Here is a 26,716-nt window from a genome sequence, read left to right on the forward strand (position 1 = left end):
AGGATCTACTGCCATACTCCATGCGTGTATGGACAGCACTTTGCCTACGTATCTAACTCTTCAGCCCTGATTTGAACTTTAATTTTAACATTTAGATCGTTTTCTTTCCTGCTTACCATGATTTATTGTGCTCAGTTTTATGAAGTTTTCCACTGTTAATTTCTCATTTGGAATTTAGGATCACAACCCTAGTGTACACTGTAGTTTCTTAATCTTCTTGGTTGTCCAACTTGGCAGATCTTCTGTTTCTTCAGCCATATTTGTTATGCATATCACATGAAATTTATGTCTTACTTGCTCATTCATTTTCTCCTCTTTGTTTTTCTTGTTTTGCTTTTGTTTTAGGAACCACATTGCTAGATTATTCTTATTGTTGTTTTGGTTTATATGGAAATTACGATTCCCATAAAATCTGGATTACCCCCAGTCAATTGATTATTTGGTTGATTTGGCTTTTAGGTGGCCGGGGAAGGGACAATGCTTGGATCATTACATTTCCAGAAAACTGTAACTTCAGATGTATACCAGAGGATGTAATTTCAAAAGTGCTCAATTACTTGACATCTATTGCAAGGTATAGTATTTCACTGCATTCTAAAATTTTGTTTTATGTCAAATAACCACTTGAAGGTTTTAGGATGAAGATTGCTTATTAGTATAGTTCTTATTATTGTTTCTGTGAATAGTAAGTAAACTTCACCTAAAGTAGATAAACATAACAAAAGAGGAGGCTGACAGCTACTTAAATTCTTTTTTTGTTTGTTTGTTCACTTGTTTTGTTTTATGTTTCGAGACAGGGTTTCTCTATGTAGCCCCGACTATCCTGGAACTTACTGTGTACACCAGGCTGGCCTTGAACTCATAGACATTTGCTTATCTCTGCCTTCCAAGTGCTGGGATTGAAAGCATGTGCCACCCCCTCTTGGCTAAATTTTAAATATATTTAAAAATATGCTGTAAAATCTAGAGTGAGGATACAAAATATATCCTGAGGAGAAAATATGTAAATATGCTGAGGAGCTATGTAAACATATGTAGCACTCTAGAAGTGCTGGCATTCATGTGTAAAAGAATACTTTACTAGTCAACAGTGAAGAAAGCTGTTTTCCCCATTGTCCAAGGACTACATACAGCAATGGTGTTGGGAGCTACTAGGCAGGCTAATTTGATAATAAAATCAGTTGACACTAGTGTGTGTTAAAATGAAAAATTTAAAAGCTTTAGAGGGGCTGGAGAGATTTCTCAACAGTAAGAGTGCTTGTTATAATCATTAGGGCCACTTATCATCAAATCCCAGTATCCAGATAACAAGTCAGGTGTCTCACACATCAGCTATGAGGAGGCAGAACAGCAGAATCTCTGGGCCTTTTTTGTTTCCAGCTTAGCCAAGAAAATGTGAGCCCCATGTTTAGGGAAAGGATCTCACTTCAAAAGAATAGGTGGAGAGGGACAGAAGAGGGTACCCAATGCTTTACACATACACACACACATACACTAGAGATTGTTTATGTTGAACATAATCTATCATCTATCTATCTATCAATCTATCATCTGTCTACACATCCATCCATCCATCCATCCATCCATCCATCCATCCATCCATCCATCCATCATCTATCTGTCCTTCTAGACAGGGCCATAATTTGTAGACCCAGATGGCTAGCACACTTTCCTATGTAGAACAGACTGGCCTCACATTTCATGGAGCTCTGCCTACTTCTGCTTTCAGAGTGCTGGGATTAAAGGCCTGTGCCACCACACCCGGCCAAGATACCAGTTTGAAGGAAGCAGTTTTCATTTACTAACCCTAAAGAATAGAGAACACAATTTATTTGAAGAGTCTTACGAACAAAAATCGAGCGTTAGAAGAGTAAATTTATATTGTACCTATTGAAGCTTAAAAGTATTTTTAGGATAAATCAAAGTTACATTTTCCATTAAACTGCCTTCCTTCAAACTCAAAGAGCAGCCTGCAGTGAAAAACAATAAATTTAACTACACATTTTTCAAGTGAACGAAAAAATCATTGATAGATTGCTGTGTGAAGTTAAGCTTGGTGTTATGAAAGGCAGAACCTGTTGAGTTTTCTCACCACCAACATTTCAGGATTCCAAACCCATTTTCCTAATCCGTCTTTGTCATATAACAATTTCCTATTTCATTTTATGTATTTTCATTATATTTTATATATGTGTGTGTGTTTGTGTGTGAGTGAATGCCATGTCGGTGTGTGTTCACGTGGAAGCCAGAAAAGGGTGATGGATCCCTTGAACCTAGAGTTACAGGTGGTTGTGAGCCACTTAATATAGGGGCTGGGAATCAAACTCAGGACCTCTGCAAAAGGAACAAGTACTCTTAAGCACTGAGCTATCTGTCCAGCCTCCTCATTTTTCTATTTTTAAAAGATTGAAGTTAGTATTGAAAAAGAAAGTAATAGTAAATAGGGGAATATAAATGTAAAATAATTTTTAAACAGCACCTTTTCTTTTGGTTTATTTTGGGACAGGGTTTCTCTGTGTAACTCTGGCTGTCCCGGAACTCACTCTGTAGACCAGGTTGGCCTCAAACTCACAGAGATTGAACTGCCTCTGCCACCCTGAGTGCTGCGATTGAAAAGCATGCACCAATACTTCTGACTAAGATAGCACTTTCAAATCCAAACTTGGCTTCAGTTAAACATCAATTGTCAAACAAATAGTCATAAATAGCAAAATTCTTCTTCTCTTGTAGACAAAGTGTCCCTGACTCCCGATTTACTATTATTCTGGATCGAAGACTGGATACATGGTCTTCCCTCAAAATTTCCCTCCAGAAAATCTCAGTAAGTACCATGTACTCTACAGCATCTTCTTATGAAAGTATGGATTATTTGGATATTAGTGGAGACAATAAATATTGGTATTGATATAATGAGAAGGAACGTGGGAAGATTCTGCGGTCTCAGTAAAGGACTTGAGATATAAGTCCTAGTGGGATGTCTATGGGAATTTCAGGTGCCCACATTCTCCATCAGAGCCAAGTTGCTGGCACTCACTGTACTTTTTCTTTGAGATTCCAATATAATCAACCATGATAAATTCTTTTTCTTTTCATTTAAATTTTTGTTTCTATTTATTTTACACAAACAGAAAACTCAGCAATAAATGATGCAATATTTGATATAATAAATGATATGATAGTTGTTTTTTAAGCAGATATATAAAATATGAGTTCACATTTATTGGTAATCATGTGAAGTTTCATAATCTACACATTGTATAATGCTTACATTGAGAAAAGCATGTCTTCTCAAATATTTATTGTTCCTTTGTAGTGAAAATCCATTCTAGCTCTTTGAATGGGATAGTATATTATTGTTATCTCTTGTCAAGTCACATGTAATAGCTCATCAGAATTTCTTGCTCTTGTGGTCTGCAGTTCTCTGTCTCCTGACTGACTCAGTCCACTCCCACCAGAGGAAGTTTATTTAGTTGCAAAGGCATGAAAGATATTGAGGTTGTTGAAGTTCTGAGTCAGCAGTTTTTGCTATAGTAGACATATTAGCAAAGGGAAAAATATCATCCATTTCATATCCATTTCCTTATTTGAGGGCCATTTAGTAGTGGTTTTCTACTATTTGTTTACAGCAGGTATTTAATCATTAATAGTGCATCTTAATTTCCTTTCCTTTTGCTGTCATAAAACTCTCTGAAAGCAGAAGGATGAATACTCATGCTTCTAGGCTATCATCTATCATAGTAAAGAAGTCACAGTGGCAGGAACTTGAAGCAGCTAGTCACATTATATCATTAGCTGGAAGAACAAAGAATTGATCTGTTATTCTGTGCATGAACAGTGTGTACATGCTATTGCACAACTCACTCTCTCCACTGTCATCAGGCATCAAAATTTATCTCATATAAACTTAGATTCCATGGATATACTATCTTTTGAAATGGTGTGTGATGCTGTCACTAAAAACCCAGAATAAGAATTGAATCCTAAGTAGTATCCTTCCTCCCTCCCTCCCTGCTGCTTTATATAATTGTTTGCATGAATTATAAACAGCTAAATTCAGTGTTTTTTAAAAGATAAATTCCTTGGGGGTGAATATATCTGCCCTTGATGTACTATTGAATTGTATCAATGGTATACAATGAAATAAAAAACTATTATTTGCCTTGTCTTATGAACTTGAGATCAGTAGAGAGTAATGCCTTGTTTCTTGTTCAAATTAAGAAAAATTAAGGGTACAGGACTTTGTGTCATGTAACTGGCTATTTTGTGACCTTGTCTCTAAGAAAACAAAATATAAGGCTGGGGAGATGGTTCAGTGTATAAGAGCACTTTCTATACAGACATAAGAACATGAGTTAAAGCTCCCAGAACCCATGTAAAAAGCTGTGGAAACAGGACAGTCAGTGGGACTTGCTGGCTGGTAGCCTAGCACCAGGTCCTTCAGAATTTGTCTGAATGGAGCAAGGCAGAGTGATAAAGTAGGACACTCAACATCTTCTTTTGGTTTCTGTGCATGCATTTGTGTGCCTGCATGTATGCGCGTGCGTGTGCGCACACACACACACACACACACACACACACACACACACACACACACACTGTATTAGCTATTTTTGTTGCTATGATAAGATACTTCAACCAAAGCAACTTACAGAAGAAAGAGTTTATTTGGGCTTATGGTCCCAGAGGGCTAAGAGCACATCATGGCAGGGAATCATGACATGAATTGGCAGATGTGGTGGCAGGAAGTGGATGCTGAGAACTCACATCTTGAACTGCAATCTGAAGAGGAGAGTGAAATGGAAATATAACAGGATACTAAATAAGAATGATATTGGTATTTTATTGTGGAAAATTACTTACACTGAAAAGCCAGGTTAGTCTTGCCAGCCTTTTGAGACCAGTTCTTTTATCCCATCCCTTCTACATACCTGTGACCACGCCTAAATGGGCATGTTCAGTGCTACAGGTATGTGGGAATTTTCCCTACAGGAGAGAAAAGTTGGAAATCATGAGAGTCTTTAAACTCTCAAAGCCCACCTCCAGTGACTCACTTCCTTCAACAAGACCACACCTACTTAATCTCCCCAAACAATGCCACCGAGGACCAAGTGTCCAAATATACTATGGGGGACAATGGGGGACAGTCTCATTCAAATCACCACACTCACACAAAACAGATTGTTCTGGAGATGCAATTGTTTAGATGTTTGTTTTTCACAATTTCTCTTCTTTCTAAAGCTTTGTTTCGTTTTTAATTATGTATGTGTTGAATACGTGAGTGTTGGTGTTCAAGGGGTCCAAAAGCAGATGTTGGTTCCCTTGGAACTGGAGTTATGGTTGTGGTTGTGGACCATCTGGCTTGGGTGCTAGGAATTGTGTTTGGGTCCTCAAGAGAGAAGTTAGTGTTTCTAACCAGTGAACCATCTCTTTAACCCTATTTTTTTTTTTTAGCATTTTGGATGTTTCTGCTCTTGATATAGTTTATACACTCATGCTCAAGTTCACATTAGATATTGTATCTCAACTATCAATAGCTACCAGATGCTGTTTGAAGTAAAGATGACTATTGACGGGATAAAGATGAGTACTGAACTGTAATCAGAATAAAGTGTATGAAAAAAATCTAAATCTATTTTTTAAAAAGATGACTATTGATCAGCAGCCGATTTCATGAGGTCAAGTTAACATTTTGTAAAAATATTCTGGTAAAGGTAACCATTGTGTAACAGGGCTTTTTGTAGTCTATTTAACATTCGTCCTTTTTCTTCTGGTCCTGGGGATAGAACCTAGGGCTACATGTGTGCTATCACTGAGTTACAACCCCATGTGGTCTATGACTTTCAGTAAGATAGCTATATAGTTCAATTTGAAGACCTTAACTTGCAGCTTCCAAAAGAAATGAGAGTAGGCAGGTTAGGTTTCATAATCAATGAGAGAAGCATTTGAAATTATTGCGATTGGCACATAATAATTGTACGTATGAGATTGGAGAGATGGCTCAGCAGTTGAGAGTACTTGCTGTTCTTGCAGAGGATCCAGGTTCAGTTCTCAGCCCCCACATGGTGGCTCACAAACATCTATAACTCCAGTTCTAGGGGATTTGACGTCTTTCCTAACCTCTGTGGGCTCTTAAATGTGATATATAGACATATACTCAGGGTCACACATACAAATGAACACTAAAAAAATAATTGTGGCCACACCAGGTAGTGTAAGCCTTCATACCCAGTAATTGTGAGACAGAGGCACGCAGATGTCTGAGTTCATGGGTTGGTCTACAGAGAGAGTTCCAGAACTGATGGGGCTTCACACAGAAACCTTGTCTCAAAAAACAAAAGAAAAAAATTGTATCCATCAATAGGGCCAAATGTGATGCTTTCACACACAGTTATGTTGTATAGTGGCATATCTATCACATTAAAATTTATCATTTCTTTGTGGTAAGAACATTCAAAATGCTGTCTTTAGCTATTTTGGGGGAAGGTTAATTTGAGGAAGAATCTTCTCCATCTTAAAAAGTTTGCATGCATCTTCTGTTCTTCCAAGATTATCAGGATACAATGTCATAAACTGCCACCTTTCTCAACACTTAAACCCAGAATAGAATGTAGTAAAACAATATGGAATTGAAGTTTAAGTCTCAGAGCAGGACAAGACAAGATATCAGTGAGTACTACCTTCACAAAGAATCTTAGCATTCCACCTTAAAAAATTCTAACTACGCAGAGGCAAGCCAGTCCCATCCAGCCTGTTCCTAAGGAGGAGAGTGTTTTTCTTTTCTCCTTCCACTCTTAGGACATGCCTGATCTTCTTGAATAGTCCAGCACAGGCTAATCCACAAGGTTCAATCAGGCTAAGTAGTTGGGGGACTGTGTCAACTCTGAATTACAATGAGCAGCAGGGAAGGATCTGTCAGCTGACTAATCAGGGATAGTGGATTTTTTTTCAGCTCTGCCGCGGTGGTAATGGAAGCAGCCGTAGCTTTGTTTGATAGAGATTTTTGGCTGCTGGTTTTAAATACCACCCAAGAAGCAGCTCGTATTTCATCAATGTTTCGTTGACAATCGGAAAAGAAGAGTGTAATTGTGTATAGGCGAGATGGCAGAAGCAAATCCCCCGAGAGGCAAGATGAGGTTCAGAAGGAATGCGGTAAGGGCTCTGCCTGCAGTCCTGGAAAGCCTATTCCCAAGTTCAAGTGCAGGGATGCTGCAGCATGGTGCTACAGCACAAACTGCTGAGTGGGGGCTTTTAAGGACAGATGGGGAGGATGGAATCTTGTATTTTCGTCAATTGCTTTGATGTGATTACTGTGAGACTGGCCTAGGGTAATTTAAGGAAAAGACGTAGAATATTGCTTCCAAATCTAAATGTCATCAAGTTTATCAGAGAGCATTGTTGGTCATGTTATTTGTTTAAGAGTGTATTAGCAATTTAAAATTGTTTGCCTGCATAGCTTTAAATCACTAGTTAAAAGAATACCGAACAAATGGACTTATGCTTTTTTTTTTTTTTTTTGACACCAGTCAAGTAGAGTGTGATATCCTGGATGGTTCTGGAGGCGATTTCATCACTATCTAAAGAGGCAGCCCTACTTAGCTGTCACTTTAAAAGTGGAAACATTTAAACATCTGTAATGACAGGAAATTTTTGTAATTCCAATTCTTTTATAAACGTTCACTTTCAAGGGGCAAAATTCTACCAATTGCCAACTGTGTTAAGGGACTGGAAAGTGGCTTGTTTTCTAACATAAGCTAAAATTTTCAAGACCCTCCTTCAGTTAACTTCCATAAACTTTCCTACCTACATTTTCATTCATTCATTCATTCATTCATTCATTCATTCATTCATTCTCTAAATTACCCAGAGATTCTCTAACATGATCTGCAGATTTGTTTTAGAGAAACATTGAAATAACCCAGGCCAAATTAACAACAAACCAGTCATCCACAAGTCATTAAATGTCACCTTTAAAAAACAAACAAACAACAGTTATTGTTGTGAGGGCTTAAGATACAAAGTATTGAGGTAGCATACACAAGAATGAAAAGTTAAAAATTACTTATAGAAAAGGCTCAATTAAATTAAAATCCAACCCAGGACAAGGAAAGTAAAGAATTGCATTATTGCTGAGTGATCGCAAATGCCAATAGTTGAGTAAATAATTTTTGTAATAAGGGTTTTTAGCATAGAATGTTCTTTGAAAATCATATTTATTTTTGTAAAGTTATGTATCCAGTCCTATACATGATTATGTTATGAGAATAATTGCTTCAGACATTTAGCAGACAATTTATGATGCATATAAAATGTCTCTATGTGTGTTTCTGCAATGTTGTGTGGAACTGATAGTAGCAGTTTTAGTATCAAAGGTGCCTTGACTTTTCCTTTTGAAAAGTTCCTAATTCTTTTCTATGCATGCATTTTTTCTCAAAGCTGAACTTAGTTTTGTGTATACACACTTTAATATACACATATTCAGCACACAGATAGCAACTGAATAGACACGTCTTCACTGTGTTCCCTATGATACCAGTTTCCATGGCAAATATGTAAGAGCTACTGGCTAAAGGCACTCTCAGTCTAGTAGAGAGTGAAGTATAGTTGTAAATATCTATTTCCAAAGAGCTTCAAGCTGGAAGTGGGGAAGGCCTTCCATGGCAGATGCCATTTGTTTGCACTACATGCACTTCTGTTACCTTTCTCTGAATTTTTCCCATGACTTTAATGTCCCTTAAATGAATTACTTTAAGTGGCCCCCTAGGAACAGGTATCTTAAAATGTAATTGATTGGATTGATTCTGAAGCCTGGAGCTATAGTGGTAGGAAAATTTGCTTTGCTTGACTAAAGTGAAAAATTTGGGCCTGTTAGTTAGTGACAAAATGGCTTAATTGGAAAGGATTTTTGGATTTTGGCTGATTCTGGAGGCTATGGTGGGCCTAACAAGATGGTCTAACAGAATGTAAAGTCTCAAGAGAGGATTAAACTGATTACCTGGTGGAAATTGAATGATTAGCTGAGTGATGAGGAGGGGATTAGAAGAGATACATGTGATAAAAGGGACAAATCACAAGGAAGGGGTATTGCTTAGGACTGTCCTGCTCTCCAGGGCTTTTGGCAAGTTGCTGGGCAACACTTGAAGTAACTCATATGTTCTGTACTCTTGAAGAGTGGGGATAGGGTTGGAGTAGGGGAGATAATTGAAGTGGCTCTTGTCATAGAAAGCCCCTTTCTATAGCTCCAGGTCATGGGGTTTTCCATGACATCATATTCTGTCATATTAGACTATAAGGTTTCCGTTCCATGGGCTACATGATGCTAGATTGTTTTCCATAACTTCAAAAATTGTTACTGGTACCATTTTATAGGCAAATGAATTCATTTCTAAATTGCAAAGAGTATATATGGCTAAATGTCTATAAAAACCTATTTATGTTCCAGAAAGGCCTCAGCACCACTGTTTACCCACTGGGATTCACTTTTCCCATCTATAAGAAGGGATAATACCTACTGTGATACAATAGTAGGAAGGCTAATTTGAACAGTGTGTGAAACAAGTCTACAGTGTAGGTAATGCCTTTCAGTCAAGGGCCCTTAATATTACCGCCTTTCTTTGCCAAAAAGGTTAAAAAGAAATGCCATAGGAACACAAACCACTTTTTATAGTAATTAAACGACACTTTGTAGTGTGTGACACACTCTGAACATTTCTGAAGAAATAACTAACCTTTGGAGACATGGCTCAAAGGCTGTTGAGCACTGGCTATTCTTCCAGAGTACACTTGGTTTTGGTTTCCAACATCTACACGGCACCTCACAACCATTTGTAATTCCAGTCATGAAGAATCCTATGCTCTCTTCTAGCTTTTTTTAGACAACAGGCATATGCATGGTATACACACATAAATGCAGGCAGAATGCCCATATGATTTTTTTAAATGACGAAATAGATAGCAACCCCATAGGGTGAGAGAATTGCCTGCCTAAAAGTATCACACAAAAGAATATTAAATAATTTTACTTTGAGGACTTTAATAGTTAAATGGCATGCCAGGTTTATACATTAGTGAATGATGACCATGTACGTGGGCAGTCCTGGGGTTGGCATGAGTGTCTGTTCTCTAGGAGGGAAAAATAATAGAGAATGTGTTTGGGGTCTGTTTTCTTGAAAACCTAGGAAGAGTTGCTGCAGATGGCTGGGTTTGGGCTGTGAGCAGTGAGTGGTTGGGCACATGATTCCAGGCCCTGTGACAGTGGACAGCATGATCCTGTTACACATAAGTGCCTCTAAGTAGCTACATGTTGGAACATCAAAAGATAAAAATGTCTGCAAGAAACTCAAACCAGTGCTGATTCTTCTCAAGCAGCCTTTCTTTCTTTTGTTTTTATGTATTATGCATGGTATACAAATAAAATAAGACTTACCTATGGCTACTTCTCTTTGCTGTTTTGACAAATTCTTAAAATGATTTATAGATGTAGAGTGTAGAGTTTAATTTTGGAGAAAATAGAAATTGTGCTTTTTCATGTTTATATAACCATACATATTAGATATTCTTAAAGCATTTAGAAATGCTGTATTACTAAACTAAAACATCACAGCTCAGTGGTCATGGTCTGTGATTGCTGTGCTCTGCATATCTGTTATGATATGCTGTTTGATTGTTTCCATTAAACTGCTCATTTAAAATGTATTATCTTGCAATTCTTAGTTATAAGCATTTCTGTGTATGGAGAATAAGATACTTTAGCTCTCCTTCCTATATCTATGCCCACATAAACATGGACAAATTAATCATTTTGGGTGAATTAATCTTAATCTGCATGGCCTGTCAGTTTAAATTTTCTCCAGATTTCTCTATTCCATCTAGATTCTCATACCAAGAACAGAAAGGAGAGTGAATATATATATTATTTATATTGGCCTATGATCAGATATATGAGTGTTTTCATCCAGTGATTGTAGCCTACAGATGTGTTTTGTTTATATTTTACAGCATTTTCATAAAATTATCGTTTATTTTCCCCTCTGAAAATATGGGTTTTGATAGACATGGTGGTGCATACCTTTAATTCCAGCACTCAAGAAGTAGTGATAGCCAGATCTCTGAATCTGAGACCAGCTTGATCTACATAGCAAGTTTTAGCTAGGCTAGCTAGAAGTGACACAGTAAGATGTCTAAAAAGAAACCAACCAACCAACCAACTTAAACCACAATAAAACCTAGAGTCTTGGAGCAATGATACTCACAACTGGTTATTTTTGACACAGTGTCTTAGTAAGCAGCTCAAGCTAGCCTAGAATGTTAGCTCAGGATGGGCTCCTGAATGCCAGAATTACAGATATGAGCCAGTATACCCAGCACAACTGGGGAGCCTTAACAGTTCATCCATAAACATTGAAGTGACAATGAATGCTACACCACAGAAAGAGAATTGAGTGTGATAGTCATGAGTAGGTAAATGAAGAATGTAATGTTAAATCAATGCATTAAACCCCGATTAGAAATAGGCATAAACTAGAGGCTAGATAGATGGCTCAGTAGTTAAGAACACTTGCTGTTCTAAAGGACCTGAGTTCCATTCCCAGCAACCCTGTCAGGTTGCTCATAGCCTACTATAACTCCAGTTCCCGGGGATATGGTAGCCTCTTTTGGTCTTTTTGGACTCCTGCACATATATTAATACTCTCTCCTTCTCTCTCTCTCCCCCTCTCTTTTGCTCAAACACACATAAATAAAATATAAAATAAATGGACCTAAGTTGGATGGCTATCCAAATCTCAATTCCCCCAAGGGGCCATTTTTCAGTTAATCCTCTCTTCATTTGAGAAACCATTCTCTGCCTCTATTCTAAACACTGGTTCCAAATGCATTTCTAGTATCCAATAATTCCTGAGGACTAGAAAAGTGAAGTTCTTCTTAGGATTTTTTCAGTATAGTGCTGAGGGAGAAAAACTTCAAAGATGTCATTTTAAAGAAATTTGTACCATGAAAACATGAGCTATTCCTTTATTGCCTAGAGAGTTACACTTGCAGTGTTTTTCACTATAGAATGCTTCTGAAATTACCTTTGTAGATATTATGCTAAGTCAATAGCTAATCTAAAATTTAGTAGGCATTTGAGGGCAATAGCTATACATCTACTTAACAAGTGAGTTATAGTAAACAGTTATCTGATTTATCAGTTATTTGTTTTATGAAATTGAAGCATGCAGTTCAGACCAGGCATATTAATTATATCTTCCATGTTCACATGCAAATCAAGTACAGTGAGTTTTCAAACCTAGACCTGTTGTCTTAGTCAGCCCTGAACAGGTACTTGACAAATTGTCTTGTAAAAAGTGAATCTACAACTTTGCATGGATACTTTTGTAGCTCCTCTTTTTTTTCAGATTATGTTTTTGTTGTTTTGTGGTGTTGGGGAATGTACCCAGGACCTCATGCATGCTAGGAAATCACCGTAAATTCCAAGCACGTGTACTCTTTAACAAACAAGCAACCAAGCAAACATTACATGTAAAGCAGATATATTTTAAAAGACTTGTTTTCAGGACTTCTTTAAGCCTTAAGGGTGCAAGGGCAGGAGTAGTATTTACTAAATGCTTGTACTGAGACTCACACTCAGAGTGAGCATCATTAAAACACTCTGCTAACTTCTTAATGTGAAGAGGTTCCATTTCCATCTTCATTTAACAGCTGGAGAAACTGAGTATAGTGAGCTGAACAATCAATTTCTGTGTGTCTATGCCCTGATCCCCCAAACCTATGAATAGGCTAAGGTAAAAAGAACTGTATAGTGTGATTAGTGTGATGAAGAACCTTGAGGAGGCTAGGAGCGTAGCCCAATTGGTAGACTGTCTGTCTAGCATGCACAACATCCTGGTTATACCCAGACGTACAACATGAACTAGATGTGGTAGCACATACCTGTATTAGAGTGTTAGAGGCAGGAAGATCAGAACTTCAAGGCACAAAATTCAAAGCCAAATTGGGATACATGAGACCCCATCATTGATAATAAAAAATCCTGAGATTGGGAAATTATCCCAAATTTCCAGGGTAGGACTTGCATAATCACAAAGATCTTCATTATTAAAAATGAGAGGAATTGGGGTTTAGCTCAGTAGTAGAGATCTGATCTCGCATGTATGAGGCCTTGGGTTCCATCCTGAGTATCCTGAAAAAGGAAAGGAAGTAGAGAAGCGTCAGAGAAGATGTAGTCACAGAAGTGTCAAAACATTGCAAGGCCATAAACCAAAGAGGTGATCAACAGTCCCTAGAACCTGAAAATGTCAAGGCAATAGATTCTTATCTAGAGCCTCAAGAAGGAACACAGCCTGGGCCTGGGATGCCTGGATTTTAGTTCGGTGATACTAATCTTGGACTTCTGATCTCCAGCAGAGTGATTTGTGTTGTTTTAATCACTAAGCTTTAGCAATCATAGCAGCAATAAGAAACTTGCACTCGAAGATTTTTATCAAGTATCAGACAGAATTAAAATCCTTTACCGAACTGGAAAACCAGACTCTGTGAACAACAAAATTTTGGAGAAGCGTAATGGGAATGGTACAAGAATCAGTTTATAGTTCAGTGCATAAGCCTGAAATGTGAAGCAAAGGTGACAAATTGAAATGCCTGTGCCATAAGTGAGGAAGACAGTGTAAATGGGAGGTAGTGAGGATTTAGTTAACATAGAGCCTAAATGGTAGCATATGTCTCCCAGCACACTTCCTTTATGTTGCGGAGCAACAGGAAGTAGTGAGCACTGTGGTTAACAAGAGCACATCCAAAGATGGACACCCTAGTCAGCCCTAGTCAGTTGTTGTCATGTTGGAAAATGGGTCCAAGCACTGTCTAGTTTTTGATTTCTCAAGAGAAACAAGAAATCAAACTCCTCCATGATTCAATGTTTTTTTAAATTTTATTTCATTTTAGTATTTTATATATTTTGATTGTGTGTGTCTGAATGTGTGTATGTCCACTTGCCCAAGTGTGCATGCACCTGTTTGTACAGATGCTCAGAGGCCAGCAGAGGGCTTTGGGTTTCCTGGAACTTGAGTTAGATACACTTATAAGATGTTTGATGTGGATGTTAAGAACTGAACTTGGGTCCTTTGGGACAGCAGCCAGTGCTCTTAATCACTGAGCCATTTTTGTCTTTCTCTTCCTCTCCTGCCCCTTCCTCTCCGCCTCCTTCCTCCCCTCCCACTCCCCCCTCTCACTTTCTATACAGGGTCTCCCTATGTAGCTCTGGTTGGTCTGGAACTTCCTATGTAGACCAAGCTGGCCTTAAATTTCTTCGAGGACATTGTTTTTACGTTTATGAGTGTCTGTCAGAATGTGCCTAAGGAGTTGAGAAGGAGGTGACAGGTCCCTTGGGACTGGACTTACAGATAACTTGTGAGCTGTCTGACTTAGGTCCTCTGACTTATTTCCCAACCCTGAGACCTAAGTTTCATATCTCAATAATGTTACTTTCTGTTTTACAGACTTTATTTTTTAGAGTAGTTTTAACTGGAGAACTAAATTGAACAGGGGGTACAGGTAGTTCTCATAAACTCATTGTTACTTTTGCTTTTGTTTTTTTTTTTAGCGTTGTTCAATCACTAGTACTGTCTTAAGCTTACAATGAGTATGCTTGAAACATTTTTTACATAGTTTGCTTTCTTATGCTTTAATCTTCCCTCTTGAGGTTGATGACTGTACTCCCAGATGAGACCTTTCTTCCCTCCTTCCCTATAGAAAGCAACCAGAATCTTGCCTTCCTTCATGAAACATGCTTTTTTTTTTGTTTCCATCTGGATTACTCAGCTCTCAAATGTGGCTTCATGGGTTATGCTTAAACACTCTGAGCTGCACTTTATTTGTAAAAGGAGCAACTTCTCTCAGTCCCCGAACTATGGTGAAGTAGAACTATAAGTGTTGGCTAAATATTTGGCATACAGTAGGCATTTAATATGTGGTGACCATGCTATTTACTATGTTGGACATGCTATTTCTTTTCATAGACAATTTTGCATAGTAGTCCCTGTTTTTTCTTTTTTTACTTTGGAATTCCTTTATGTAGCAATTGTTTTCACTGCAGTGATGATTAGTCTTAATTGTCAATTTGACACAATCTATAATCCTCCAGAAAGAGGGTCTCAATGAGGAATTACAAAGATCACCCTGACCTATGGAAGATTGTTTTGATTGTTAATGGGGGAAGACTGTGCTCACTTTAGACACCACTATCCCCGTGGCAGACTGTATAAGAGAGGAGAAGGTGAGATGAGCAAACAAGCCATAGTGGTGCATTCATTTTCTCTCCCCTTTTGACTGGGGCTGGGACCTGTTTCCCTGTGTTCTTTTGGCTCTGAGTTCCCCACATGATGGACTGTAACCTGGCATTATAAACAAACTCTAAACCCTAAATCACTTTTAGTCAGAATATTTTATCACAGCAACAGAAACAAAAGCTAGAACAACTGCCTACTGTGTGCTAGCCTGTTTTTCTAGAAGCCAAGGAAATACTGAAAAATTCAGATGGCATTTTTATTCAATTAATTCCTTTTTTTCTTCAAGGGTATTTTGACCCTCTTATGTCTTACAACTGTTGTGATATTGCTTCCTGTGTACATTATTCTAATTCTTTTGTTTTATTTTTTGACTTGCCATGCTAGTAAATTCAGTTATTAAACTGTCATTTTCTTGGGGAAGAAAAGCATTTAATAAATTTGTGTATACTCAGTGCCCGAAACCACTTGGTAATCTTTCATTTAAATGTATGCAGTGGACACATAGTGATGAAAATAAGACTTCCTTGGTTGAAAACAAAAATGTGATTCTATGATAATAGTTTTCATCAATTGCTTAGTATAGTTAGATAATATTTCTGCTCCCTTTGGCTTTTTGGGTTATCCCAAGGACTTGCCTCCTAATTCTGTTTTTTAAAATTTCTTATAAAGTTTATCATTATTATGGTGTGTGTGTGTGTGTGTGTGTGTGTGTGTGTGTGTGTGTGTGTGTATAGTATGTGTATTGTGGGGTGCTGATACCTATTGGAGTCAGTTTTCTCCTTCCAATGTCATGTGGATTCTGGGGATGGAACTCAGATCACCACTGCCTTTAGCTGTGGAACCATTTGGCTGCTCCATTATCTGTTTTTTTGTTTGTTTTTTTTCCAGAGACAGTTTCTCTGTGTAGCCCTTGCTGTCCTGCAACTAGCTCTTGTAGGCCGGGCTGGCCTAGAACTTACAGCGATCCTCCTGCCTCTGCTTCCTGAGTGCTGGCATTAAAGGCGTGTGCCACCACTAACTGCTCTTTTCATTTTTGCTGGAAATAAATACAATTTACTTCACTTTCAGCAAATTTGTGGCATAAAAGCAGATATATAGACCAATGGAAAGGAAAAAACACCAGAAATTTATTGTCAACTGATTTTCAACAAAAAGAACCAAGAGCACATATAATCAATGGTAGTGAAGATGTATATATATGAATGAAACTAGTTTCCTGTCTCTCACCATAAAATAATAGTTCAAATTGGATCAAGGACTTAAATACAAAAACTCAAAACTATGAAACTATTAACACTAGCAAAAATAGAGGAAGCATTCTTTTTTTCCAAGAGATTTTTTTTTATTATTTCAAATTAGAAACAAAGCTGCTTCACATGGCAATCCCTTCTTCCTGTCCCTTCCCTTCCCCCCAACCCCCCACCAGCCCTCACCTCATCCCTCCTTTGCTCCCCAGGGAGGGTAAGGCCCTCCCTGGGGCTTCCCCAAAGTCTGTCATATCATACTGGGTAGGGCCTAGGCCCTCCCCCATGTGTCTAGGCTGCCAGAGCATCCCCTCATGTGGGATGGGCTCCCAAAGTCCCTTCTTACACCAGGGATAAATACTGATCCACTCCCAGGGGCCCCCTAGAGTGCTGTGCCTTCTCATTGACATCCACATTGAGGGGTCTGGATCAGTCCTGTGCTGGCCTCTCAGACATCAGTCTGGGGTCCATGCGCTCCCTCTTGTTCATGTCAACTGGTTTCTGAGGTTTTCACCAGCCTGGTCCTAACCACTTAACCCTTCACTCCTCCCTCTCTGCAACTGGGTTATCGAGTTCAGTTCAGTGTTTTGCTGTGGGAGTCTGCTTCTGCTTCCATCACAGGAAGCATTCTTTAATGAATTAGTGTCATTGAAAAAATATATATTCAAAAATGCAGGCCCCAAAGAATAAATAGATAAACAAGATTAATGAAAAAACTTTAGTATAAAAAGGAAACAATGAAAAAAATGAAACAAAAATGAATAAGGGAAACAATGAACACAGTGAAGGGATAGCCTACAGAACAGAAATATTTTAAACTGTGTGTCCACTAAGGGGTTAATGCCTAGACTATTTAAAAAAAAAACAACATCAGTAGCAAAACAAAATAAAACAGTCCTCCAAATCCCAGTCTAATTAAAAATGGGCGAATGATAGGAATAGCATTTCTTAAAAGAATTTATATAAATATCAAACAGGTGTATAAATATGAGCAGCATCACTAATCAGGGACATGCAAAGCAAAATCACAAGAAGGCTAGAAAGGCTAATATGCGAAAGAGCAAAAATAGCATGCTGACACAATGAGGACAGCAGAGGAGACGCCCCCTGCACATGGTAGGAATGGGACTCTGGAGTTGTTATTGGAAAACAGCTTCTTCACAAAAATTGAGAATACTATTAGCATATAATCCAACAATCCCACTATGGGTATGTTCCAGGAAATTGAAATAAGTATTGTAAAGGGATATCTGAATATCCATGTTGATTGCAGCACTGTCAGCAATAGGCAATGTGTGAAACCAGGCAAGATATCCATGCATGGATGATAAGATAAAATGTTGTATACATGCTGCAAAACTGACATGCCATCCATTGCTTTTGGGAACATGGATGGAACTGGAGATGGAAATTTTAGTGAGTAAAATGAGCCAGGTACAGAAAGACAGCACAGCTAGTTTCGTATTTTCCCTCATTGGTAGAAGCTACAAAAGTTGATCACTTGAAAGTGGAACATAGACTAGGAGTCTCTTACTACAGGAAGGGGATGGGAGAGGGGAAGAACCATACAGTGGGGTTGGATAATCCATAGCAGTGCACAGTTAAAGAGGAGGAGGTAATTCTGGTGTCCTGTAAGGCAGGGATAATTACATCCTGTAATTGCAGGATAACTACAAGTGTTTGAAAGTTTGAACACAAATTAATGTTGAGGAGAAAGATATGCTAACTACTGATGTGATCATCACACATTATATGTGTGTATCAAATAGCACACAAAGAAGTACAGATATTGATATATCAACTAAAAGAAAGAAAGCATTCAAAACAAAACTAACTTCAAGATACAGCTTTAGATCCTAAATTCCTTGCAGCTTAGGATGTGCTTTGTTTCTATGAGAAAATTCCATACTAGGAACATTATAAGGGTCAGGTCCAATAGCCCTATGTTATTTTTATTTCTATTTTCTTGGTTTTAGATATTATCACCATTCATTTAAACATGTTGGCCTTTTACTGACTTCTGTGACTTTAAAATTTGCTTCCTTCAATGACATGTCTTCTGATTTGTGCTCAGTTGGGAGTTTGTCTTGTCAATTGTGTACCCGCTCACTCTTTTGTTCTCTCTTGCTACAGGCCTCTTTCCCTGGGAGCTTGCACTTAGTCCTGGTTTTACGGCCTACTAGTTTTCTTCAACGGACTTTCACGGACATTGGATTTCGATTTAGCCAGGAGGATTTTATGCTTAAATTACCAGTAAGATTATTGCTTGAATCTTTGGTCCTTCTAATGCTTATGTATTCTGTATCCTATACTGTTTGTTTTACTTGTGTTCATGTAACACTTAAATTTGTCTCTCAAAAATGTAGTTCTTGAAATGTCCTACAGCCATCTGCTTCTACTCTTAAAAATGACTAGTTCAGGCAACTTATAACAAGTCAACCCTTTGAAAAATATATGTTATATGTTATACATGTGTGCATTATCTATGTGTGTGTATGCTTAGGAATTTTTACTTTCAATTCACTTGTATAGTTTATATATCCAAAATACCATGATCCTAAGCTAACTCAGAGTACCATGTCTTTATTTTGAAAATATATCTTTATAAGTTTTTATTGTTTGGAATAGCATGCTCATAAAATTTGATACCTGAATCATAACTTACTACATAAAGTCCTTTTGCTTTGTTCTGAGCACAGAAACTCTCTCTCTCTCTCTCTCTCTCTCTCTCTCTCTCTCTCTCTCTCTCTCTCTCTATGTCTGTCTGTCTCTCTCTTTGTCTCTCTCTGTCCCTCCCTCCCTGTGTGTGTGTGTGTGTGTGTGAGTGTGTGTGTTCATATATGTGTATGTACAAGATTGCTCATTAATAATGAAACCTTTTAGATAAAGAATTAGGGTGTTTGGATTTCTGTAGAAGCTAACTTTGGCCATCAGAAATGTTTTGTAAATAAAAACTGTTGTTATCTGAAGATGGTGGGGTGGGGGCATGCACAGGAAAGAACTGTTTGAAGCGTTTGGGCAGGATGGTGTCTGCTAAGTGCTCACTGAAATTCATATTGCAGTTGGATGGAGGGCTGTCCTGAAGGGCAGTTAACAGTGTCTTTCTTGCTTATTTACATAGGTTGTTATGCTGAGCTCAGTTAGTGATTTGCTGACATACATTGATGACAAGCAATTAACCCCTGAGTTAGGCGGCACCTTGCAGTACTGCCACAGTGAATGGATCATCTTCAGAAATGTATGTTGCTTCTGCCATTACTGTACAGCTATCCTTCCTTCTATCTAGAAATTTTTTCCTACTCGGGAAAAGCAATATTTGGTCTCCTACTTTTCACATAAATATATCATTCAACATTTTGGTTTTCTTCTATAAGAGATACCTAGAAATGATGATGAGTCACTATGGATGGCAATTGAAGGAGAGGCCTAGGGAGAAAAGAGGGGATTCACTGTCTATCCCTTCCTGTGATTCTGTAGTAACAAAGAGACAAAGGGTTTGGGTTCAAATCCTGCACTTAGATCTTGGACAATGTATACCTTCTCTACAAGTCTTTTTTCTATCTATAAAATGAGATTGATAGTATATTACCTCATAGGGAGCTTGGGAACTCTAAATGAGATAATGACTCACTGCTTGGTACATGGAGATCCTCAGAAAATCCAAGTATATTCATTTTGGTCTACTGGCACTCCCAAGGATATTAGGCTTTGTCAGAGTCCTGTTTTTGAGACTTTCAAAAGAGGCAAGGGCTGTAGCTTCCCAAGTAAAATAAAGCCTGGGGTTTAAGTGTCTTGACTTTCAATCTCACGATATGAGAACTCTTCTAAAGAAAATAATGAAGACCACTAAATCAGGGTCACATTTCCTAGTCCTCATTCAAACCGTGTATGTGGCAGGTTCATTCAGCAATTCGGGTGTTCACATGAAGATTAACTGTTAGAGTGAGCAGTGCCTTGTCCTAAATGAAAGAGCAAATATCTTGAGATACATGCCTAACAGATGGTTTATATTGTGTCTCCATTTCCCCTGTCTTCCTTCGAGGGACTGATTTTAGAAACAAAAAATAGTGCAGCCTTCCTTGCCATTTTAGGGTGACAGCACCTTGGGGATAACCATTTCAGATCTTTGGCAGTACCTGCAATGAATTGTTGTGACAACTTGCCCTCCAGTTCCTTCGATCCTCATGCTTTGTGGTGTGCTGATCACAAAAACTAATAAATATCGAATGACATTGCTGTTCTTCATGTCTCTTTAGAAGTGACGTTATTAGAAAGCAGTTGTGTTAAGGGCCAAGTTTGATAAAGGAAGAAAGACACTGATGTTCAAGGCCATATAGCTAAGTATTCAGCATATGGCATCTTTTACAAGGGGTTTCCATGAGTGTCCAAGGAACAAGTCCAGGAATGTAGAAATACACATTCAAGGATTTTGACACTGCTTTTTAGTCTCTTGGAGATTCAGATGCAGTGCTAGCATTAATTGTCAGGGGTAGAGCCCATTTTTCTTAGTAGAGTTCATAGTGTACATGTTTGTTGTTTATGACCATATATAGAGAAATGCAAGTTCCCATCAAAGATCCTCTGGCTTTTTACAGGCTATAGAAAAGTTTGCTGTTACAGTGAAAGAAATGGCTCAGATGTTGCAGTCCTTTGGAACAGAACTGGCGGAAGCAGAGCTACCAGATGATATTCCTTCAATAGAAGAGATTCTGGCAGTTCATGCTGAAAGATATCGTCTCCTGAAGGTATGTCTCATTAGAAAAGGAACACACACACTTTACCTGTTTATCTTGGTCCTCATAGTCTTTGTGTGTGGTATTAAGAACGGAATCCAGGGCCTCCTGAATGTTAGGCAAGCTCTATCACTAAGCTGCAATCCTAAACTCTTGGTGGTTTGTGAACTGGATTCTCACTATGCAGCCCAGGATGACCTCAAACTTGGAATCCTTTTCTCTCAACTTCCTGAGTTCTGGAATTATGGGTGTGCACCATCGTACCCTGCCACATGGTATTTATTGTTCCAGAAAGCTGTTTGATGTGTTCATTTCGCATTGATTTTTATAAAGGAAGATGGAAGATATGCTGAAAATATTTTCACTTTATATGTCTGGGTTTTTTTTTTACCTCTGTGTATATATGTACCCACATGTGTGCCTAGTGCCTTTAGACACCAGAATAGGCATCAGATTCCCTGGAACTGGAGTTTCAGGTGGCTGTCAACTGCCATGTGGGTTCTGGGAACTGAACCTGGCTCCTCTGGAAGAGAAGCAAGTGCATCTCCTGAGACATATTTCTAGTCCCCTGGAGAACTGATTTTGTTCTACTCAGTTTTGCTTGGGGTTGGAGAGGAACAGTTCTGACAATTTGACTTTTAGAGGCATCTTCCTCAAAATGTAAGAAAATGTGGACAAGTTAAACCAGGCATCTGAGTATTATTTATCTCCCTTACCCGTAATATACATGTTGGGTGCCCTGGAAGTTTTCAGTTCTATATAGGGTACTATGTTTTAGTTATAAGACAAGAAGCCAAAGCCTCTATGCAGTACGGTGACGACCGGGCTGCTGCTGCATGCCTATTGTGCTTGTTGCTTGACACAGAGTTTCTTGTTGCGTAAACTGATTTGAAACTCCCAGCTGTAGCTGTCCTTCAACTGCTGATTCTTGTGCTTTCACCAGTTATAGGCATGTGACACCACTCATGGCTTGGCTTGCATGACTAATTTGTATGCAGCTGTAGGAATGCTGCAATGACATAAGTATGTACTGTGCAAGCAATGGATTTTTAATACATAGTTTGTGCTTTATTAACATTAGTTAGATTTTTTTTCTATTTTCTTGGTGCTGGGAATTAAACTTAGGGCCTCACACATGTTAATTACATGCTCTTCCCTTTTGCCACACTACCTATTTTTTATGCCAACTATGTAATCATAGTTCTATACATCCTGTGGACCTTTGGAAGGAAATCTTGGATCGTGTAGATCTCTGAAGAAGGTCTGTGCTTATAGACTTCCCAAGCATGTGCTTCATGGTGTTAATTAATCCAGATGTGAACTAAAAGAAGACTTAAGGCAGGAAGTGATTGGTAATAATTAATGATTAGTAACAAAGGTATATGATCCTTTCTGAATATGCATTAAATCTGCTTTGTGACTATGATTTCTGATATGGTTGTTGTTACTGTGTTAATATGGTTTTCTGTGAGCACATTAAAAATATTAACAGAGTAGAACAAGATTGGTTAGAACTTGCTGTCTGTAACAGGAAGCTAGAAACAGCATGGTTGGTACTTTGGTCTCTAACGTCTATTTCACCAGCTGGGGACTCTAGTCCCTGTTTGTAAGACAGGAACTTTTTGGAGCCTCATGTTCATATGAGTGTTTACGTCATGTGTATGTAGGTCCATGTGTGTGAGACCAGTGGACATTGTTCTTCCTCATTTGACATCCACCTCGTTCTTTTTCTTATTTTATTTTTAGCTAATATGGATGTTTTGCTTGCCTGTTATATGTGCACTGTGTTCATTCAATGCCCATGGAGACTAGAAGAGTGTGTCAGATCCTCTGAAACTGGAGTTACAGATAGTCATGAGCTGCCATGTGGGTACTGGGAATTGAACCCGGTCCTCTGGAAAAGTAGTCAGTACTCTTAACCACTAAGCCATCTTTCCTGCATCCTACTTTTTTTTTTGAGACAGGGCCTCTCAGTGGCTCTATTGGCTGACTAGTGAGCCCCAGGGATCTGTTTAGATCTACCTCCCTGGCACATGTATTAGAAATTTTTACCATCATTCCTCTCTTTTTTTTTTCGAGACAGGGTTTCTCTGTGTAGCTTTGGAGACTATCCTGGCACTCGCTCTGGAGACCAGGCTGGCCTCGAACTCACAGAGATCTGCCTGCCTCTGCCTCTGCCTCTGCCTCTGCCTCTGCCTCCCGATTGCTGGGATTAAAGGCATGTGCCACCAACACCCGGCTGTTTTGTTTTGTTTGAGACAGGGTTTTTCTGAGTAGCTTTGGAGCCTGTCCTGGAACTCACTCTGTAGACCAGGCTGGCCTTGAACTCACAGAGATCAGCCTGCCTCTGCCTCCCAGGTGCTGGGATTAAAGGTGTGTGCCACCACTGCCCATCTTCCTGTTTTTTTTTTGTGTGTTTGTATGTTTTGGATATTGAAGTCAGGTCTGCACTGCATCCTTCAAAGGTAAGCACACATCTCCCTGGCCATAGAGCCTCACATTTGCAGATTCTGTGATCCTGAAATACTGGGAAAGCAAAAGCTGTGTTAGAATTGCTTCTATCTCCTGTGCCATACATTCTCTGTACCTCTCTATTCCCTTCTCTTCAAATCATTCATGTTTGATTACTAACTAACTAGCTGGCATATCCTGTTGTACCTTTATATAGAGTGACTTAACAGCTATAACCAAAGAAGGAAAAGTTCTGCTCATGAGCCTGCAAGTGCCTAACACTGAAGAAACTGACAGTTCAAGCCTTGAATGTCCTCAGCACATAAATGGTGACTGGCAAACTATTAATAAGTAAGCACTCCCTTCTTTTAAAATTTACTTATATTTTCAAACTAGGAATTTTACATTGTTTGTTGCTGTTAGGTATGAAAGTATTTCTGGATCTCTGGAAGTCTGGGAACTTCTTCTCTGGGTTGGTCTGCAGACATTAGTTTGCTTGCAGAATTAAGTTCCCTAGACATTGATTTTTCTTTGCCCGAGCCAAGTGTCATAGTGTCATAGACTATTTTTGCCTATAATTCCTTTTTTTGTTTGAGAAAGGACCTCACTATGTAACTCTGGCTGGTTTGGAATTCCATAGAAACTGGGATGGACTTAAACTTAAAGAGATCTGCATTCATTTGCCTAATGATTAAAGGTGTATGCCACCACTCCTGACCTTTGCCTATCATTCATTGATCCATTTATTTGCCTAAATATTAGATTAAAGGTGTGTGTCATCACTCCTGACCTTTGCCTATCATCATTGATTCATTGATTTATTCACTCACTCATTCTTTCTTTCTTGTTCTTATTGACGAAATATTTATTTTGTCTCGCAGTTTCAGAGATTTCAGTCTATGCTCACTCAACCCTGTCATTTGGACCCATGGCAGAACAGTACATCATGTTGGCTGGGAAGAAGTGTTTAGAATCTTAATGAGCAGACCAGGTTTAGCTGCATACCTGCCCCCAAAATGATAATTTTTAAATAATTCATTGGCTTTTGTTCCTTAAGGTTGCTGACTCAAGTGCATGATATGGAAACTGCTTTTGATGGATTTTGGGAAAAACACCAGCTAAAAATGGAGCAGTATGTGCAGCTGTGGAAGTTCGAGCAAGACTTTCAAGAGGTCAGTTGAAACAGTTCTTTCCTTGTGATGGAGACCCTTATTCATTAGCGTCAGGAGGCCAGTCTTTCACGATGCCAGTTTTCACCCTGGGGAGAATAAAGGAGACGAGTTCCTTGACTTGGAACAAAGAAGAGCTCTGCTAACATCCAAGCCTTCTTCCACTGTGACAAAGCACTGACATGTCATTGAGTGTGACAGGGACAGAGTCTTTCTCTACTTTCATGTTCGTCCTTTAAACATTTTCAATACAAAGTGCTTTCAGGCTGTAAGATAGTTTTCCAAGGAAACAATACCCATTGATCTTTAGATACCACATGCTATAGGGATGGCCATTTTCTCCTAAATCTTTTATTTTTTCTTATAGAAATAACACTGTCTTACAGAATCATGGTTCAGTCATCAGAATCACTACATTCTATGACAGTACAAGACCTTTATATTGTCTGTCATCATTATTCTATTTTTGTCAGTTAACTCAATAATGGGTGTGTATATGGAGGTTAGAGGACCATTTGCTGGAGTTGCTGCTCTCCTCCTCCTGTGTGCTTATAGGCATTGAGTTTGGCAGTATGTTCCTGCCAAACTATAAGCTATCTCATCAGTCCTCTTCATGGTTTATTTTTGTGCTTTTCTTTGGAAATAAGATCTTTCTATATTATGTAGCCCAGGCTGGCCTTGAACTTGCACTCCTTGTGCCTGTCTCTTGAGATCTCTGCGATCATTGGTATGTGCTGCCATATTGGGTTCCCAGTAATTACCTTTATACCTTTTCTCTTTTATTTCAATATAAGGCCTAATCTCGGGTCTGCTAATCCTTTAGCATGTTCTATCTATGCCATCTCCTTGAGTACAGAACAGTTTTTGATTTAAAAAATATTTTACACTGCTAATATTTTGAAGTAGAATTTGTTCATTTTGAGTTTGTTTAACATCTTTTCATGATTAGATTGTGCACATGTAGACAACTAGAATACTGCAGAAGTGATGTGCTCCTTCCAGGGTGTCACATCTGGAGGTAAGCCATGTCCACTTCCCCCTGCTTTGTGTTGTGGATGTGGATTAGCCAGTGCAAGGAGTGTTCTGTTTCTTCACTGTTTCATAGCTCTCCGTCTCCTTGCAACCAGTAGTAAATACACGGGGAGAAGATGCAAAGTATCTGCTTTCCTCTTCAAAATTCTCCATGGAGCGTATGCTGATTCTCGTGTGAACTAGTCTTTGCTTCTGCAACCTTCACTGATAATCTTCAGTATTTACTTATCTGCCATAGGAACTGTGATAAAGCAAGTGTCCCTTGTCATTCATATTGGATTCATGCATTTGTACAATCTTCATGGCTTATGATTCATTGCTATTCTCTCTGTGTTATATTCGCTCTCTGTGTGTCTCCCCTACTCGTGTGTGTGTGTGTGTGTGTGTGTGTGTGTGTGTGTGTGTGTGTGTGTGTGTGTGTGTGTGTTTGAGGAGGCCGGGGATCGTAAAAGAACATTCATCTTGGTTTTTGAGACAGGGTTTCTCATTGGCTGGCTTCTCAGGGAGCCTGTATAACCTCTCTCCTCCACCTCTTCTGAACGGGGGTCACAGACACATGTGAACACACCAGACTCTTACAAATGCAGCTTCTGAGTATGGAACTTAGGTCCTCATGCCTGTGTGACAAGCACTTTTCCTGACTGAGCTACTGTTCAGCCATCATTGCTATACTGTGTTTAAAAACTGATTTTGTTTTAAAAGATTGTTTTCATCTGTGTGTGTGTGTGTGTGTGTGTGTGTGTGTGTGTGTGTGTGCGTGCGTGTGCGCGCGTGCGCGTGTGTGCTTGCATGAACTTATTTATAGCACA

General features: G+C 38.8%; 1 protein-coding gene across 1 annotated transcript in view; it reads left to right on the top strand.

The window, feature by feature from the left end:
* The window catches only part of Mcf2 (MCF.2 cell line derived transforming sequence), a 95,823-nt gene that overhangs the window by 3,692 nt on the left and 65,415 nt on the right, over positions 1-26,716 (top strand). The window contains exons 2-8 of the mRNA XM_035450134.1: positions 460-574; positions 2,731-2,821; positions 18,656-18,775; positions 19,644-19,760; positions 21,118-21,267; positions 23,924-24,057; positions 24,764-24,878. Coding sequence (XP_035306025.1) covers positions 460-574; positions 2,731-2,821; positions 18,656-18,775; positions 19,644-19,760; positions 21,118-21,267; positions 23,924-24,057; positions 24,764-24,878 — 842 coding nt within the window. The remainder of the gene's footprint in view (positions 1-459; positions 575-2,730; positions 2,822-18,655; positions 18,776-19,643; positions 19,761-21,117; positions 21,268-23,923; positions 24,058-24,763; positions 24,879-26,716) is intronic.

Source organism: Cricetulus griseus, chromosome X (genome assembly GCF_003668045.3).
Source record: "Cricetulus griseus strain 17A/GY chromosome X, alternate assembly CriGri-PICRH-1.0, whole genome shotgun sequence".
NCBI lineage: Eukaryota > Metazoa > Chordata > Mammalia > Rodentia > Cricetidae > Cricetulus > Cricetulus griseus.